The 14,624-nt window shown below is 40.4% G+C and overlaps 4 protein-coding genes across 8 annotated transcripts; 2 read left to right on the top strand and 2 right to left on the bottom strand.

Moving 5' to 3' along the window:
* Positions 1-61: 61 nt before the first annotated feature.
* On the top strand, positions 62-3,351 carry LOC114862199 (RILP-like protein 1). 2 transcript variants are annotated; one of them, XM_029162305.3, is made up of 8 exons: positions 62-524; positions 596-761; positions 1,258-1,376; positions 1,501-1,773; positions 1,880-2,050; positions 2,267-2,427; positions 2,516-2,614; positions 2,784-3,351. In XM_029162305.3, the coding sequence occupies exons 1-8, from the start codon at positions 234-236 to the stop codon at positions 2,875-2,877; spliced, it is 1,374 nt and encodes a 457-aa protein (XP_029018138.1). In that variant the 5' UTR covers positions 62-233; the 3' UTR covers positions 2,878-3,351. The 2 variants fall into 2 exon arrangements, with proteins under 2 accessions (XP_029018138.1, XP_029018139.1); XM_029162306.3 differs by having other exon boundaries at positions 63-524; positions 596-743.
* A 133-nt stretch (positions 3,352-3,484) lies between these two features.
* Positions 3,485-6,866, top strand: rilpl2 (Rab interacting lysosomal protein-like 2). 2 transcript variants are annotated; one of them, XM_029162353.3, is made up of 4 exons: positions 3,485-4,180; positions 4,265-4,413; positions 4,714-4,836; positions 5,231-6,866. In XM_029162353.3, the coding sequence occupies exons 1-4, from the start codon at positions 3,887-3,889 to the stop codon at positions 5,250-5,252; spliced, it is 588 nt and encodes a 195-aa protein (XP_029018186.1). In that variant the 5' UTR covers positions 3,485-3,886; the 3' UTR covers positions 5,253-6,866. The 2 variants fall into 2 exon arrangements, with proteins under 2 accessions (XP_029018186.1, XP_029018185.1); XM_029162352.3 differs by having other exon boundaries at positions 4,262-4,413.
* On the bottom strand, positions 5,650-11,610 carry kmt5ab (lysine methyltransferase 5Ab). 3 transcript variants are annotated; one of them, XM_055511681.1, is made up of 15 exons: positions 11,452-11,610; positions 11,113-11,216; positions 10,339-10,483; positions 9,888-10,089; positions 9,710-9,797; positions 9,579-9,638; positions 9,276-9,466; positions 8,887-9,047; positions 8,281-8,384; positions 7,507-7,651; positions 7,056-7,257; positions 6,878-6,965; positions 6,743-6,802; positions 6,440-6,630; positions 5,650-6,207 (listed from the first exon to the last, which is right to left on the bottom strand). In XM_055511681.1, the coding sequence occupies exons 3-15, from the start codon at positions 10,400-10,402 to the stop codon at positions 5,997-5,999; spliced, it is 1,767 nt and encodes a 588-aa protein (XP_055367656.1). In that variant the 5' UTR covers positions 10,403-10,483; positions 11,113-11,216; positions 11,452-11,610; the 3' UTR covers positions 5,650-5,996. The 3 variants fall into 3 exon arrangements, with proteins under 3 accessions (XP_055367656.1, XP_040928245.1, XP_029019481.2); XM_041072311.2 differs by having other exon boundaries at positions 8,878-9,047; positions 11,452-11,609; XM_029163648.3 differs by lacking the exons at positions 7,507-7,651; positions 8,281-8,384 and having other exon boundaries at positions 8,878-9,047.
* Positions 11,611-12,232: 622 nt separating this feature from the next.
* Positions 12,233-13,483, bottom strand: mtrfr (mitochondrial translation release factor in rescue). Its single transcript, XM_029162356.3, has 2 exons — positions 12,982-13,483; positions 12,233-12,822 (listed from the first exon to the last, which is right to left on the bottom strand). The coding sequence occupies exons 1-2, from the start codon at positions 13,258-13,260 to the stop codon at positions 12,592-12,594; spliced, it is 510 nt and encodes a 169-aa protein (XP_029018189.1). The 5' UTR covers positions 13,261-13,483; the 3' UTR covers positions 12,233-12,591.
* Positions 13,484-14,624: the final 1,141 nt, after the last annotated feature.

The raw sequence follows: 14,624 nt of genomic DNA, 5'->3' as shown, positions 1-14,624 counted from the left end.
TTTCTTTTTTTTAACCTTAAATGAATGTGCATGTTGGCTTTACGGGTTTTCGCTGCGTTCTTGAATGCAGCACACTTGCGCTGACGTTAGATTGTCAACAAGCTGCAACCGCTTCGCTCCATGTTCCTCACACGCGTCTACCAACAGGTTCAACTCCGTGATTGTTCGCCGTGAACCGAAGAAATAGAAAGATATGCTTAACGTTGGACACGTGAGTGACCCGGAGCACTGACATGGAAAGTGCGGGCAAGGCGGCGCTGCAGCGACCCGCGGCCGAGCTGACCGTCGTGGACGTGTACGACATCGCGGCGGTGCTCGGTCGGGACTTCGAGCGGGTCATCGACAGGTTCGGGTGCGAGGCTTTGGTGGGGGTCGTTCCCAAGGTAGTGCGTCTGCTGGAGCTTCTGGAGGCGCTGGTGAGCCGCGGAGCCGCCGGACAAGAGGCCGAGGAGATGCGGAGGGAGCTGGACCGGTTGCGACAGGAGCGCAGCGACCGGTCGGAGCAGGAGCGGAGGCACCAGCAGGTCTGCTGTTAGCATGTTAGCAAAGATGCTAGAAATACAAACACGAGGCAACAACGGGCTGCTTCGCTTAGGAGCTGGAGCTGGTGGAGGACGCGTGGAGAGCAGAAGTCCAGGACCTGCTGTCTCAGATCAGCCAGCTCCAGGCAGAGAACAGCAGGTTGGCGGCGAGTCTGTCTCTCATACACTCTGTCACCGAGGACGAGCAACAGAGACGAGAGGGTGGGTTGTCCGCAACAGGTGACCAGCAACTATCACTAATAAACTGCCAAAGCTGTGGCACAGAATACATAAGATCATATGGGATGTGTGTTTATGAAAGCGAGGCTGTGGTTAAAAAGTCTGTCAAGAGATTGTAAAGGAGACTATTTTTGAAGCAGCCCAAAATATAGCAGCCCCTGTGTGACACTTTGCGTGGCGGCTGCAGATTACTGTCAGTGCACAACACACTCCCTCCTTTTAGACATGTACATCCAAATAAGTGGGTTCTTCGAGATATGAGTGCTACACTCAAAAACACTGAACTAATTTGCAAAATGCTCTAATGGTCAGTGGATGTCATTTTTGCCCTTTAGGACACTTGTAAACTAATACTTTGTTGGCAGGATAAATGCAGTTTGTAAAGATGACAGGCACGTCTGTCCAAATTTAGAATTAATAACACACGTTGCTACTGTATAACATTGCACTGCTTTTCACTGATGTGAATGTCTTGCCTGTTATACCTACGTTACAGGCATGGCAGAAAAAGAGAGACAGGTGATGAAGAATCTGAAAGACTTAGTGGATAAACAGAAAGACGAAATCCGGGCAAAAGAGCATGAATTGGCACTAAAACAAGAGGATATTGAGGCTGTGAGTACTTAGATCCCACGTATCACAGTTGTTGGCACCTGAAACATTAAGGCTACATATTTTTCTTTGACTAGTCAAGTTCTGACACGTCACCACACATTACACACCTATTACTGAATTACAGCTCCAGATGCAGCAGCATCGACTGATGAGGCTTAACCAGGACCTCCGTCACAGGACAGGGGTGATGGAGGCTCAGGGCAAGGTGCTGATCCAGCAGAGGGCAGAGCTGGAAGCTGCAGCCCAGGCGCAGCAGCAGGAACAACTCGCCCTGCAGCTGGAGGTCACGAGGCTGAGGAAGGAGCTCAGAGAATGGGAGCTGGAAAAAGAGGTTGCAGAAATAGAAGAGTTCTCTCTTACGAGACCTGGAACGTTTTTACCATCATCACCACAGGAGGTAAGAAAATCCAACTCATATATTTAAGTGGACAACTATTGTGGCCATGAGGCTGTTATTCGTTATAGCAAATGTGATTAGTTTCTAAGTAGCTGGTATGTCACAGCACCAGTCCTCAGCAGCAGCACTGTCCAACTCCACCAAACCAAAGTCAGTGTGGGTGGAATGTGGAGAGGACCCTGGCTTCCTGGTGAACTGCGATAAAAGTCCTTCCCTTTATCCAACACCACTGAACAAGAAGGGTGCAGAGGAGAAGGACACAACAGCTTTGTTACAGGTGTGTTCCCATACACAGCATCTTACAGGAGGGGAATATAAGAGTATTTACACTAAACATCAACCAGTGTGGTGCAGGCCACCTGACTCACTCTCCCACATGTGACATACTGTAGTTTTGCTGAGTACAGCGTTTTTAGAGTTATCTGTGTCTTTATCATTGTCACTGGATCGTGACATGCAGGGGGAAATGCTGGAAATGCATTTTGCTTGCTAGGTGTCAAATAACAAAGAGCCAGAGGAGGAGGTAGACAGTCTGGAGCAGGAGTCGGACCAGCCGCGCTTCACCCTGCAGGAGCTGCGGGACGTCCTGCAGGAACGAAATGAACTCAAGGCAGAGGTGTTCATGCTGCAAGAAGAGCTGGCGTATTACAAAAGGTAAGTTTGTTGTTACCAGGCCTCAGATTTGATGGGATTTTGAGAATATGATGATCACCTTATACTTCACCTCTTGTACATTCCTCAGTGAGGAGTTTGAAGATGACGTCAGCGCCACTGTTTGTCCTCCGTCTTCTCCTCCCTGCTCTAATTCTTCTGAGCAGCCCGAATCAGGGATAAGACGTCTGTGAGTTTAACATTATTTTTGCCCATAATTCTTCATACACCAACATTTATCTTTGCACAGGGCTTAGTAACTGTTGCTTCACTGATGGCAACAACATAATCCTTTTGACAACAATGATTCTAAGCCTTTTTCTTCTACCTCCTCATTTTTCATTTTTCTCTCTCAACAGGATTTTCACTGCCATAATGCCAATGGTTGCAGCTGGTTTAATTGCAGACGATCCTACATTGTTGCCAATCAGAAGACTTGTTTCCCTTGTGTGACTTTAATTTGGATTTAATATGTAGTTTTTATGCAATTGTTCTTTTTTTTACTTCATGAGTGATGGTTTATCGCGGAAGACAAGTTGCAGGCAGACATGAAAGTGTTATCTTTCAGTGTTTTTGCTTGATGCATCACAACTCAACAGTTATAATGTATTTGTTTACATGTAATAACAAGTAGCACCTGAAATATGGAGAATTCCTCGTCCGTATAAATAATTATATTGTGCAGCAGAAATGGCTTCAGCCGCCAAGGTTTCACTTGGCAGTAAATAAGCAAGTTGGTCAGTGCTTTTCCTGTTACTGTTAACTTTCAGCACAAGCTCATGGTACCTTGTGGTTTAGAATACAAAATACCTGATGAAATATACAATAACAATGATAAAAAAACAACCACCCAACGTGGAACTATCAATATAAACTGTTACATTAAAAATATGTTTATTCAGAATAAATAATCAGTCATACATTTCATCTTTTGAATGTTTATTATTATTGACTGACATGACTGTCGACTGCCACTGGCTAAACTTAATGTATTAACAATGTTTTAATAGTTTCTAAATAAATAAGTAAATAAAGGCTAGAAGAAAACTAACAAAAACAACAACTCACGTGTTTTCTCATCTGATTCTGACATGTCAGTGTAGACTAATGAACGTAAAGATATGTGATTGACGTATCCTGCCTACTAGCTTTCTATATGGAGGACGAAGACCGGGCGACAATGCTCGCCAGTGTGGAGGGAACTATCTTGATCCGTCTATACTCTTTGTACTCACCTGTCGCTAGGATACTTTGCCCTCCTCTGCTGCCCAGCGGGTCACGCCATTGGCGGATGAGTGATGGGGGAAGTGCGGCTCCGCTGGAAGTTGGTTACCTTACAACCGTAAAACTCTTTCGGCCAAGTTAAAGGGAAAATAAATCGCCACCCTTGGCATATGTAAGTTGAAGCGTTTGTGGAAAAGTTAACTTTCTTCCGGTGTGTTCAGGAGTCGTGTCTGCCGTCATGGAGTTCGCTGAGGAGTCGTCGCCCGCCCTGGCTTTCGAGAAGGACGCGTTTGAGCTCACGGTTGAAGATGTTTATGACATTTCCTACGTAATCGGACGGGACTTGTTAAAAATAAGCAGCACGGGAGAAGAAGTGTCGGATCTGCAGTTCAGAATAGTCCGCGTTCTGGAAATGTTCGAGGCGCTGGTCAACAAATACAACTTGTCTGTGGAGGAGCTGAAAATGGAGCGGGACAACTTGAAGCGTGAAGTGGACAGGCTGGTCACGGAGAGGTCCTCGGGCCCGGCCACGGTGAGTACCGGGCTGCGCCGCCGAGCTTGCTGCCCTGACGCCCGTGGGGTTTACAGCCGAGCTTCCTGTGTCCCATCCCAGCAGACGGCGGGACCGAACCAGCTGCTCGTGGACCTCACGGACCCCAATAGACCGCGCTTCACCATGCAGGAGCTGAAGGAGGTTCTGCAGGAGAGGAACCAGCTGAAGGCTCAGCTCATGGTGGTTCAGGAGGAACTGCAGCTGTTCAAGAGGTGTAGAGGAGCATTCACTACAGTTTTATAATAATAACAATAATAATTCATTTTTATTGATCCCACATTGGGAGCCAGTTTTACAAAATATGCAGATTTATATGCAATATAAATTACTTTACAACATGTCTGTGTCACAAGGTCAACAAACAGAACTTGATAAGCTTAGAAATCAGGATTTATTGCAGGACAATTGCGTAATATTACATAAACTATAAATGTGTAAGTATTTGTCTGAATCACGTATATTTTTTATATTCCTATAAAATACTCTGATTTTATTTGCACTTTGCTCTGCAGTGGGATTCTGCCTCAGGCTGAACCCGTCATGGTGGACGTGGATCTGGACACACCAGCAGCTACGGAGAACAGTCCTCCCATAGTAAACGATGCAAAAGAGGAGAGGACGACCATAGGGAAGCTGTAAGTAACAGGCTAGATTCTAAGGGAAGACATTACTGAGTGTGCAGACAACAAACACGTCATCTAGGAGGAAAGAGCACAAACAATTACTTATTTCAAGCTATATAGCATTGGTTGTTCACCTCCAATTGCAAGGTTTCCAGAGATGTGTCAGCAGCAACCACATGATGCTGAAGTAAGTTAGCAGGGACACAATGATTTACTTGTGACTAAATGAATTCATGCTGATGCTGTGAATGTCATGTCCTGACCAGGAGGGAGATGCTGGAGGTGTATCTGTAAAACTACTTTGACACATTGCTTGCTCACACTGGGCAGTTGTGTTCATGTTCACCCATCAGTATATGCAGGATTTACCTTTGACTAACTGAACTTTTTTTCCCTGTTTTTTTAGGTTTTCATTCAGGCGAAAATAAACATTGAACAAGAACAGAACGTAACTGGACAAACTGGATTTGTCAGCACAATTTTATCATCGGTTGACCAATTAATTTTTTACAGCTTGTTTTTTGTACTTGTATTATTAATTTAGAATGGTTTATAGCAATGTATGAGTCTCAAGGAATCCTATGCTAACAAATGAACCTGGAAAGTATTATGTAACTAGTGTTTGAGATTATGTAGAATGCATTGACTCAAAATTAATTTTTGTATAAAAGGCAGTGATCAAGTCTTTATGTTGGACCAGTAAAGCACTGGTAGCCCATGGGTTAATGCACATGCTGTAGGATGTCATTTGCTAGATGTTTATCTTAAAGCTCACCACTGTCCTTCTATCTTGGATCCAAGCCATTAATCATGCTACAGCTGGAATAGAAAAGCAACTGTTTTATTCCTCAATGTACAGCACAGATAATTATTTACAGTCTTGACATTTTCATTATAAAATGAAAACCCCCATGAAAAAGGTAAAACACTAGTTATCTGGATAAATACTTGCACCCATTTGCTACAATTGCATAAGAAAAATATAAAAGCCTGATTAAAACCACCTCTGCAAAAATACTTTCAGCTGAAGCTTTAGTCTCAATTTAAAACAAAATAGCTTATTAATTTAAAAAAATAAAATTAAGCATGTGGACAACTGTGGTATTTCACGTAACGCTGTCAAAGCAGCGTTAACTAATGCATCTAAAAGGTAAACGGTTTTAGTCAAGCATTCAGTATTTGAGCCAAGGATGAGCTAAGATCGAGTCTTTACTTCGATCACCGTAGTCATACAGCAGCTCCTCTTTTGCTTTTATGTCCCTGGAAGTCACCAAGATCAGATGAGGAACTCCATCGATGGCGTGAAGTTTAGTCTGACAGTTGCCCGTTTTACTGTGGTTGAGGAGTCTTCCAAGACGACCGGTCTCCCTTGTAGCGTCTACACTATAATACATGAACAAAAAAAACAAACAAAAAAACTGTCAACTAGGATAACCAAACAATAATTATTAAGCAATTATAAAGCATTAATGTTTTCTAAAACCTCATCATGACCTCAACAGTCTAAGCTCAAAAACAAACAAAAAACAAAACCTATGTTGTATTGAATAGAAAATTTAACTATTATATTTTATACTCAAAGAAAAATGTGACTTGCAAGACTGACTTGACTTACCAGTATGTTTTACATTGATACTGGAAGTAATACATGTAACAGCCTGTCTGGGGATCCCGAGCGTACTGGGCCTCTCTTCTCTTAGCCTCAGCCAGCTCCAGTAGGTCTCCATGGTACTCCACGACAAACTCGCCCTTTTTGAAGTCCCTGGTAGCAAATATGCCTCTTCCCTTTCCTTCTATCTGTTGGATCTATGAATGTTCAAAAGAAGCAAGTAAGTTTCTTTTGTAAGTAACACGTAATAACTGCATATTTAAATCAAGTAATCATTATGCACTATATGATTGAGTCAGTAAATATTACCTCCATTCCTTCTTCAATGCCATTTTTTATCAGGTCATCAATGTGTTTGTGTTCTTCAATCTGTTAACAATACAAATTTAATGAGCAAGAAAACTCAAAAAAAGGTTAAAAAAAAAAAACATTTCTCATACGTACTTTTAACTCTGCTTTTGTTTTTCTGTTACTCCTTCTGATGGGAAAATAGTCTGTGACCTTTTTGTTTTGCTGAGCATTGTTCTCTGTCCTGAAAAAGACACAAATCAAAGTAGACTGATAATAAAGTCATGATTGTTATTGTGCAAGTGACAGTGAAAGAACTGGTTCATGGTCTCACTTCTTTGCTCTATTTTTGCCACGCTTTCTGCTGCGAGGTTTGGATGCTGAAACTTTGTCGTCTTTCGCAGACCTGGCATTCACCTCTTTTTGCATGTGTTGGTCAGAGGCTTGCTCTTCGGCTGCTTTACTGAGACAGCCTTTACCTTCAGGCTTTTTGTTTTGGGAATCGCAACTCTCAGTTTTCATTTCATTGGGTTTATCTAAAATAAGGAAAAAACAGGAAATGAAATTTAAAGCTATCTTGAATTATGAGCGTTCGAGAAAAGTGAAATTTCTTAAAAAACAGTTAAGTTTTAAAGAGTTCACGAGACAGTTGATCATTAAACAATACAAATGCACAGGAGATTAGTGTGTATTACATGTAGTTATACTGACTATGTTAGAGGTCAAAGAAGAAAAAAAAAGAAGGGTGATGATAAATAACACAAATGATCACACATGTTGCTCACCCTGTTCCAGCTTTGAAGGCTCAGAACTGGTTGCATCAGATTCATTTCCTTCCTGGATCAGCATGCTTGAACCGTCACTCAGAGGTGATCTAGGCTTTCTTGGACTCCGCAGACTGAAAATGGGGGGAACTTTGCTGATGGAATCCTGCAAGAAAAGAATTATTGGCCCATTACCACTGATAGGAGTAACCATAATAAGATATGCATAAAAGCAAACAAGTGTTGCATCAGCATGTGACAGATTAGATGTTGGACTATTAAAGACCCTGTTTAAAAATATAGATGGCACTGTAAAGGTCTTTATTTATCTTACAAACATGAACGTGAATTCAAGACACATGGAACTGCATTGGATGAAAACACAAGAGACAGTGAACAGATTGCTAGTGGATGAGAACTGTTGATTCTGTGTCGCCAAGTCCAGCCGGAAGTGCCAACCTGTCTCCATGGTGACAGCATCACCTCTAATTGATAGCAAACAGCTTAGACGTCTTACACTAATAATAGTGGGTAAATAAACAGTGCCAGATGGCGCATGAATATGATCATAATTATTTTTATTTCATTTTCATTTTACAAGTCTCAGTTGTCAATCCACCCATTCCAGTACCTTTAACTAGTACAGGGTCAGTAGGAACATGGACAAACCACTGAACTATACCCAGCGTTCAAGTGAAAGTCAAGGTGGGCAGGGCCAGAACCCCTGTTGTCCTTCTGTTGGTTTAAGTTACTTCGCTAAAATGTATCCAAACTCTAAAACAAAACACCACACACCTTGCTGGATGCTGGTTCGTTTTCCTTTGTCTCGTTCGGTGAAGCGCTTTTATGTCCAGCAGCGTCCTGTGACCTTTTGTCTGTTCTCAGCACGTTTTTCTTCCCTATGGTGGAAATAAATACATATAAAACATATGCAATGTACACAACAACACTGTCTATAATACCGGAAGTCATACAAACGTACACCACCGCCGGCAGCTTTTATTTGTAAATTCATCCTAAATGTATTTAAATAAAGTTCCATTGGCGTACGTGCTTTGTTTACGCTAACTAGCATAGCTACTTGCCTGTATTACATATAACAAAACTGAAAAAATAACACCTTAACATATTTACCTTTTGCCATTTCAGGTCCTAGAATAGAATGAAGAAAAGTTGTGGCGTGTGTTTTTAAAGGTGCTGTCTACACTGGCTAGCTTCTCATTTTGTTTTATCTGCCCCGACTAATATCCGAAACCACACCACACTGAGAGCGTGGTGGATTTTAAAAAACCGTCCGCGTGTCTGATTGGCTGTTTCGTCCTAGTCGGAACGGTCGCAAAATAAACGTCATTCAGTATTTGAGCCAAGGATGAGCTAAGATCGAGTCTTTACTTCGATCACCGTAGTCATACAGCAGCTCCTCTTTTGCTTTTATGTCCCTGGAAGTCACCAAGATCAGATGAGGAACTCCATCGATTGCGTGAAGTTTAGTCTGACAGTTGCCCGTTTTACTGTGGTTGAGGAGTCTTCCGAGACGACCGGTCTCCCTTGTAGCGTCTACACTATAATACATGAACAAAAAAAAAAAAAAAACTGTCAACTAGGATAACCAAACAATAATTATTAAGCAATTATAAAGCATTAATGTTTTCTAAAACCTCATCATGACCTCAACAGTCTAAGCTCAAAAACAAACAAAAAACAAAACCTATGTTGTATTGAATAGAAAATTTAACTATTATATTTTATACTCAAAGAAAAATGTGACTTGCAAGACTGACTTGACTTACCAGTATGTTTTACATTGATACTGGAAGTAATACATGTAACAGCCTGTCTGGGGATCCCGAGCGTACTGGGCCTCTCTTCTCTTAGCCTCAGCCAGCTCCAGTAGGTCTCCATGGTACTCCATGACAAACTCGCCCTTTTTGAAGTCCCTGGTAGCAAATATGCCTCTTCCCTTTCCTTCTATCTGTAGGATCTATGAATGTTCAAAAGAAGCAAGTAAGTTTCTTTTGTAAGTAACACGTAATAACTGCATATTTAAATCAAGTAATCATTATGCACTATATGATTGAGTCAGTAAATATTACCTCCATTCCTTCTTCAATGCCATTTTTTATCAGGTCATCAATGTGTTTGTGTTCTTCAATCTGTTAACAATACAAATTTAATGAGCAAAAAAACTCAAAAAAAGGTTAAAAAAAACATTTATCATACGTACTTTTAACTCTGCTTTTGTTTTTCTGTTACTCCTTCTGATGGGAAAATAGTCTGTGACATTTTTGTTTTGCTGAGCATTGTTCTCTGTCCTGAAAAAGACACAAATCAAAGTAGACTGATAATAAAGTCATGATTGTTATTGTGCAAGTGACAGTGAAAGAACTGGTTCATGCTCTCACTTCTTTGCTCTATTTTTGCCACGCTTTCTGCTGCGAGGTTTGGATGCTGAAACTTTGTCGTCTTTCGCAGACCTGGCATTCACCTCTTTTTGCATGTGTTGGTCAGAGGCTTGCTCTTCGGCTGCTTTACTGAGACAGCCTTTACCTTCAGGCTTTTTGTTTTGGGAATCGCAACTCTCAGTTTTCATTTCATTGGGTTTATCTAAAATAAGGAAAAAACAGGAAATTAAATTTAAAGCTATCTTGAATTATGAGCGTTTGAGAAAAGTGAAATTTCTTAAAAAACAGTTAAGTTTTAAAGGGTTCACGAGACAGTAGATCATTAAACAATACAAATGCACAGGAGATTAGTGTGTATTACATGTAGTTATACTGACTATGTTAGAGGTCAAAGAAGAAAAAAAAAGAAGGGTGATGATAAGTAACACAAATGATCACACATGTTGCTCACCCTGTTCCAGCTTTGAAGGGTCAGAACTGGTTGCATCAGATTCATTTCCTTCCTGGATCAGCATGCTTGAACCGTCACTCAGAGGTGATCTAGGCTTTCCTGGACTCCGCAGACTGAAAATGGGGGGAACTTTGCTGATGGAATCCTGCAAGAAAAGAATTATTGGCCCATTACCACTGACAGGAGTAACCATAATAAGATATGCATAAAAGCAAACAAGTGTTGCATCAGCATGTGACAGATTAGATGTTGGACTATTAAAGACCCTGTTTAAAAATATAGATGGCACTGTAAAGGTCTTTATTTATCCTACAAACATGAACGTGAATTCAAGACACATGGAACTGCATTGGATGAAAACACAAGAGACAGTGAACAGATTGCTAGTGGATGAGAACTGTTGATTCTGTGCCGCCAAGTCCAGCCGGAAGTGCCAACCTGTCTCCATGGTGACAGCATCACCTCTAATTGATAGAAAACAGCTTAGACGTCTTACACTAATAATAGTGGGTAAATAAACAGTGCCAGATGGCGCATGAATATGATCATAATTATTTTGATTTCATTTTCATTTTACAAGTCTCAGTTGTCAATCCACCCATTCCAGTACCTTTAACTAGTACAGGGTCAGTAGGAACATGGACAAACCACTGAACTATACCCAGCGTTCAAGTGAAAGTCAAGGTGGGCAGGGCCAGAACCCCTGTTGTCCTTCTGTTGGTTTAAGTTACTTCGCTAAAATGTATCCAAACTCTAAAACAAAACACCACACACCTTGCTGGATGCTGGTTCGTTTTCCTTTGTCTCGTTCGGTGAAGCGCTTTTATGTCCAGCAGCGTCCTGTGACCTTTTGTCTGTTCTCAGCACGTTTTTCTTCCCTATGGTGGAAATAAATACATATAAAACATATGCAATGTACACAACAACACTGTCTATAATACCGGAAGTCATACAAACGTACACCACCGCCGGCAGCTTTTATTTGTAAATTCATGCTAAATGTATTTAAATAAAGTTCCAATGGCGTACGTGCTTTGTTTACGCAAACTAGCATAGCTACTTGCCTGTATTACATATAACAAAACTGAAAAAATAACACCTTAACATATTTACCTTTTGCCAAGAAAAGTTGTGGCGTGTGTTTTTAAAGGTGCTGTCTACACTGGCTAGCTTCTCATTTTGTTTTATCTGCCCCGACTAATATCCGAAACCACACCACACTGAGAGCGTGGTGGATTTTAAAAAACCGTCCGCGTGTCTGATTGGCTGTTTCGTCCTGGTCGGAACGGTCGCAAAATAAACGTAGCTCTCCTATTGGCCTGATTCTCCAAACAGGAAGTGCCGAAGTACGAAAGCCGCTCTGTCATTGGCCACAGCTCTCGCCATCACACAGCCGAACTGGGTTGTACTGTAACATATTGAGTTCAGGAAGCTGGAGTTTAAAATTTAAAAAGTTATAATTATTCCATACACTCGCCAAAGAAATTATGTGTTTTGCCTGTCTAAAGCACAGTGTATGTCTTCCATTCATTTTAAAAGCCCTTAGCACTAAAAGAACCTGAGTATAGTTCTATTTGTTCTCAAAATATTCAGCTAAGACAAAATGTCTCCTATTTTAACATAACACTAATTCATATTCTATGGAAGGTATAAACATACATTTCACAATTGTTAATATTTATGAAGCCATGTTTTCTATTTAAGTTGCTTGTTACAGTGTAACGCAAAATATTTGTAATGCCACAGATTGTTCTTGTCTGTGCACATTTCAAGGTGAACTCAAAAGACTCTTTAGTTCTATTGGAGAAATTGTGCAAATAAGTAAGCAAATAAGTAAAACCAACAGTGCCACTATAACCCACACTATATATTTTTAGGCAACCATACAATCTGCTCCGTTTACTACTTCCTTTATTTGTTTATTTGCTTTAATACAGTATTTATATCTTGCAATTTAAATGGGGGAAGATATATGGCTAAAGAATTTAAAAGTTGTTTTATCAATATAAATAAAAAAGCAATATATAGTTGCAGTAGTATAGAGCACATTAAAAGAAAATTAATTTTTATTTCAACTTTTTAAATACAAAGGTGCCACTGCCTCTTGCCCTACGGTAGCTGGGATAGAATCTAGCACCCCCTGCGACCCCTATGGGAGTAAGCGGTAGAAGATGGATGGATGGAAATACAAAGATGCATTTTATGCATTAGGCACGTAATCACATTCTTCTTTTGACATTTTACTCATACATTTTAAACAGTGTCATTCCCGGAGTTAGACTCTGCAGCCAGAATTTCCTTATACTGTTTTTTTCTCTCCAGATTTTCATTAGCCTTCCTCCTCTTCTCCTGTTTCCTCAGCACAGAGTCTTTCTTCTTTACAAGCACTTCACTAAGTTCTCCTTTATATGCAACATCGACTTTCTCTCTCAAAATTTCCCGGGCACGCTTTCGATTTATATCCACAGATCTTGTTTGATGGCACTGCATGGAAAATGGTACAAGAAATAATATTAGCAGGCTTAATACACTGATATCTTTAGTATAACAACAGGAAGGATTCTAAAATAAATATCAATTCAATAATAATTCTTCATATCGATATAAGTGATGAACAATTACTTAGTTTTTTTTAAAAGGTACCTTCACTACAATACCAGTGGGGATGTGCTTGAGTACAACACAATTGCTGGTTTTGTTGGTAGCTTGTCCTCCAGGTCCTGATCCTCTTACAAACTGTTCTTCGAGCTCGTCCTCCTTCAGGACAGGAACGTCTACCAGGTCCTTCTTGCCAGCTGCCCAAACAGCTGTCAGTCCAGTCGGAACTGGTTTAAACAATGGACAGATACTGGAAGAACTTCTCCAGAGAACCCGACTGGAGACACAGGTCATACAGCTGATGATCGACAGGAAGGTTGACATGTCTCTGAAGCTGGATCCACATATAACCAACTTCTGTGTTAATTAAAACCAATCGGCTACGATTTTCCTAATGTCGTGAAAGAGCAACATCAACTTTCTCGCCAACGATCTATTTATATGCGCAGATTATTTAAATATAGTTTGTTCTTTGACTCAATCGCGCTAGCCGGATCTTGTTTATGCAGTTTCCTTTTCTTCTTCTACGCTTTTTAACATTCATCCAATCAGCGGTCGCTGTATTCTTCTTCATGGTTTGAAAAAAAAAAGTTTTGTTTTGACTCGCTATCGCTATCGTGAATCGGTTTGCTGAACAACACTGTCTGATGCTGACCGTGTAGTATACATAAGTGTAGCGTTTTTCTGGATACTATGTTTCACCAAGTATGCAAATAGCATCAGGTGAAAAATTTGTACAAGGATCCCAATTGGATGAATCAAATCTAAAAATATTGTAAATACAGTAGAAAGAAGGTTTTTTAGGTAGACCAGCTCTCAGTGATTGCTCTGGTGTGTTATATTTAAAATAGTCAGATAATACTGATACTGTTCCTTAAAAAATAGCAAGTTATTATTTAAAAAGATTCTAATTTTCATGCAGAGTGAAAGAAGCAATGTCATGTAAGATTTCTGCTTTTGCACTTGACATGGACTGTAATTTGTTACAATTTTACATATAAAACAAAAAGGTATACAATTGGAACACTTTTCTATTGCATGCCATTACCAGTAAGGTTGAAAATTATTGTATAGGAAGCGGAACTAAGTAACAGCCTCACTTTGTTTATGAAGTGAAGTGGCAGCATCTTTCTTTTCTTCTGGCTAAAAAAATCAACAGTTCAACTAATTATTGTGGTAGATTATGAATTTAGAGTAGAATAATAAAATATTATCTACAGTAGATATACCCATAAGAGATACTTGATACAGCAGTGAGGTACAAAAGACAATTAGTCTGTGACCTCTCTGGGCTTCTAGATAACAAAATAAAAAACGATGTAATTTTATTCATTCTTCATAAATCAACGATAATCTTATGTGAATACATAGCATATTATATATTGTTAACAGGATATTGACGGAGTGCTGAATGTGCATTTGAAACTATGAATTTTATCGCCTGCGGAAATCCACCCGATACCAGGCTGGACCGTGTAGACCCCTCTGCTGCCAGCAGGGGGCGTCATGTCACCGAAACCGCCCAGCTGGGAAGGCTTACGTCTCGTCAAGAGTTTCGTCAAGTTAGCTGAAGAAAAGACAAATATGGCAATTTGTGTGGCAACGCTTCAGACTAAAATTCCAACGCGTTAACAATAGCGTTTGCACATTGTGGTTTAAATATATAAGTGAAATAACAAAACAAACAA

Source organism: Betta splendens, chromosome 9 (assembly GCF_900634795.4).
Source record: "Betta splendens chromosome 9, fBetSpl5.4, whole genome shotgun sequence".
Classification (NCBI taxonomy): Eukaryota; Metazoa; Chordata; class Actinopteri; order Anabantiformes; family Osphronemidae; genus Betta; species Betta splendens.
The sequence above is the reverse complement of the archived record's forward strand: the minus strand, read 5'-3'. Positions and strand labels throughout refer to the sequence as shown.

Bases quoted from the DNA above. Each gene is read 5' to 3' on its own strand.
- LOC114862199 (XM_029162305.3), top strand. From the start codon at position 234: ATGGAAAGTGCGGGCAAGGCGGCGCTGCAGCGACCCGCGGCCGAGCTG. The intron at 2,428-2,515 runs GTAAGTTTGTTG...TACATTCCTCAG, and splicing joins GAGCTGGCGTATTACAAAAG to TGAGGAGTTTGAAGATGACG. The intron at 2,615-2,783 runs GTGAGTTTAACA...CTCTCTCAACAG, and splicing joins GAATCAGGGATAAGACGTCT to GATTTTCACTGCCATAATGC.
- rilpl2 (XM_029162352.3), top strand. From the start codon at position 3,887: ATGGAGTTCGCTGAGGAGTCGTCGCCCGCCCTGGCTTTCGAGAAGGAC. The intron at 4,181-4,261 runs GTGAGTACCGGG...GTCCCATCCCAG, and splicing joins GGTCCTCGGGCCCGGCCACG to CAGACGGCGGGACCGAACCA. The intron at 4,414-4,713 runs GTGTAGAGGAGC...TTTGCTCTGCAG, and splicing joins GAACTGCAGCTGTTCAAGAG to TGGGATTCTGCCTCAGGCTG.
- kmt5ab (XM_041072311.2), bottom strand. From the start codon at position 10,402: ATGCTGATCCAGGAAGGAAATGAATCTGATGCAACCAGTTCTGACCCT. The intron at 9,639-9,709 runs GTACGTATGATA...TATTGTTAACAG, and splicing joins AAACAAAAGCAGAGTTAAAA to ATTGAAGAACACAAACACAT. The intron at 6,803-6,877 runs GTACGTATGAGA...TATTGTTAACAG, and splicing joins AAACAAAAGCAGAGTTAAAA to ATTGAAGAACACAAACACAT.
- mtrfr (XM_029162356.3), bottom strand. From the start codon at position 13,260: ATGTCAACCTTCCTGTCGATCATCAGCTGTATGACCTGTGTCTCCAGT. The intron at 12,823-12,981 runs GTACCTTTTAAA...TTTTCCATGCAG, and splicing joins CCACTGGTATTGTAGTGAAG to TGCCATCAAACAAGATCTGT.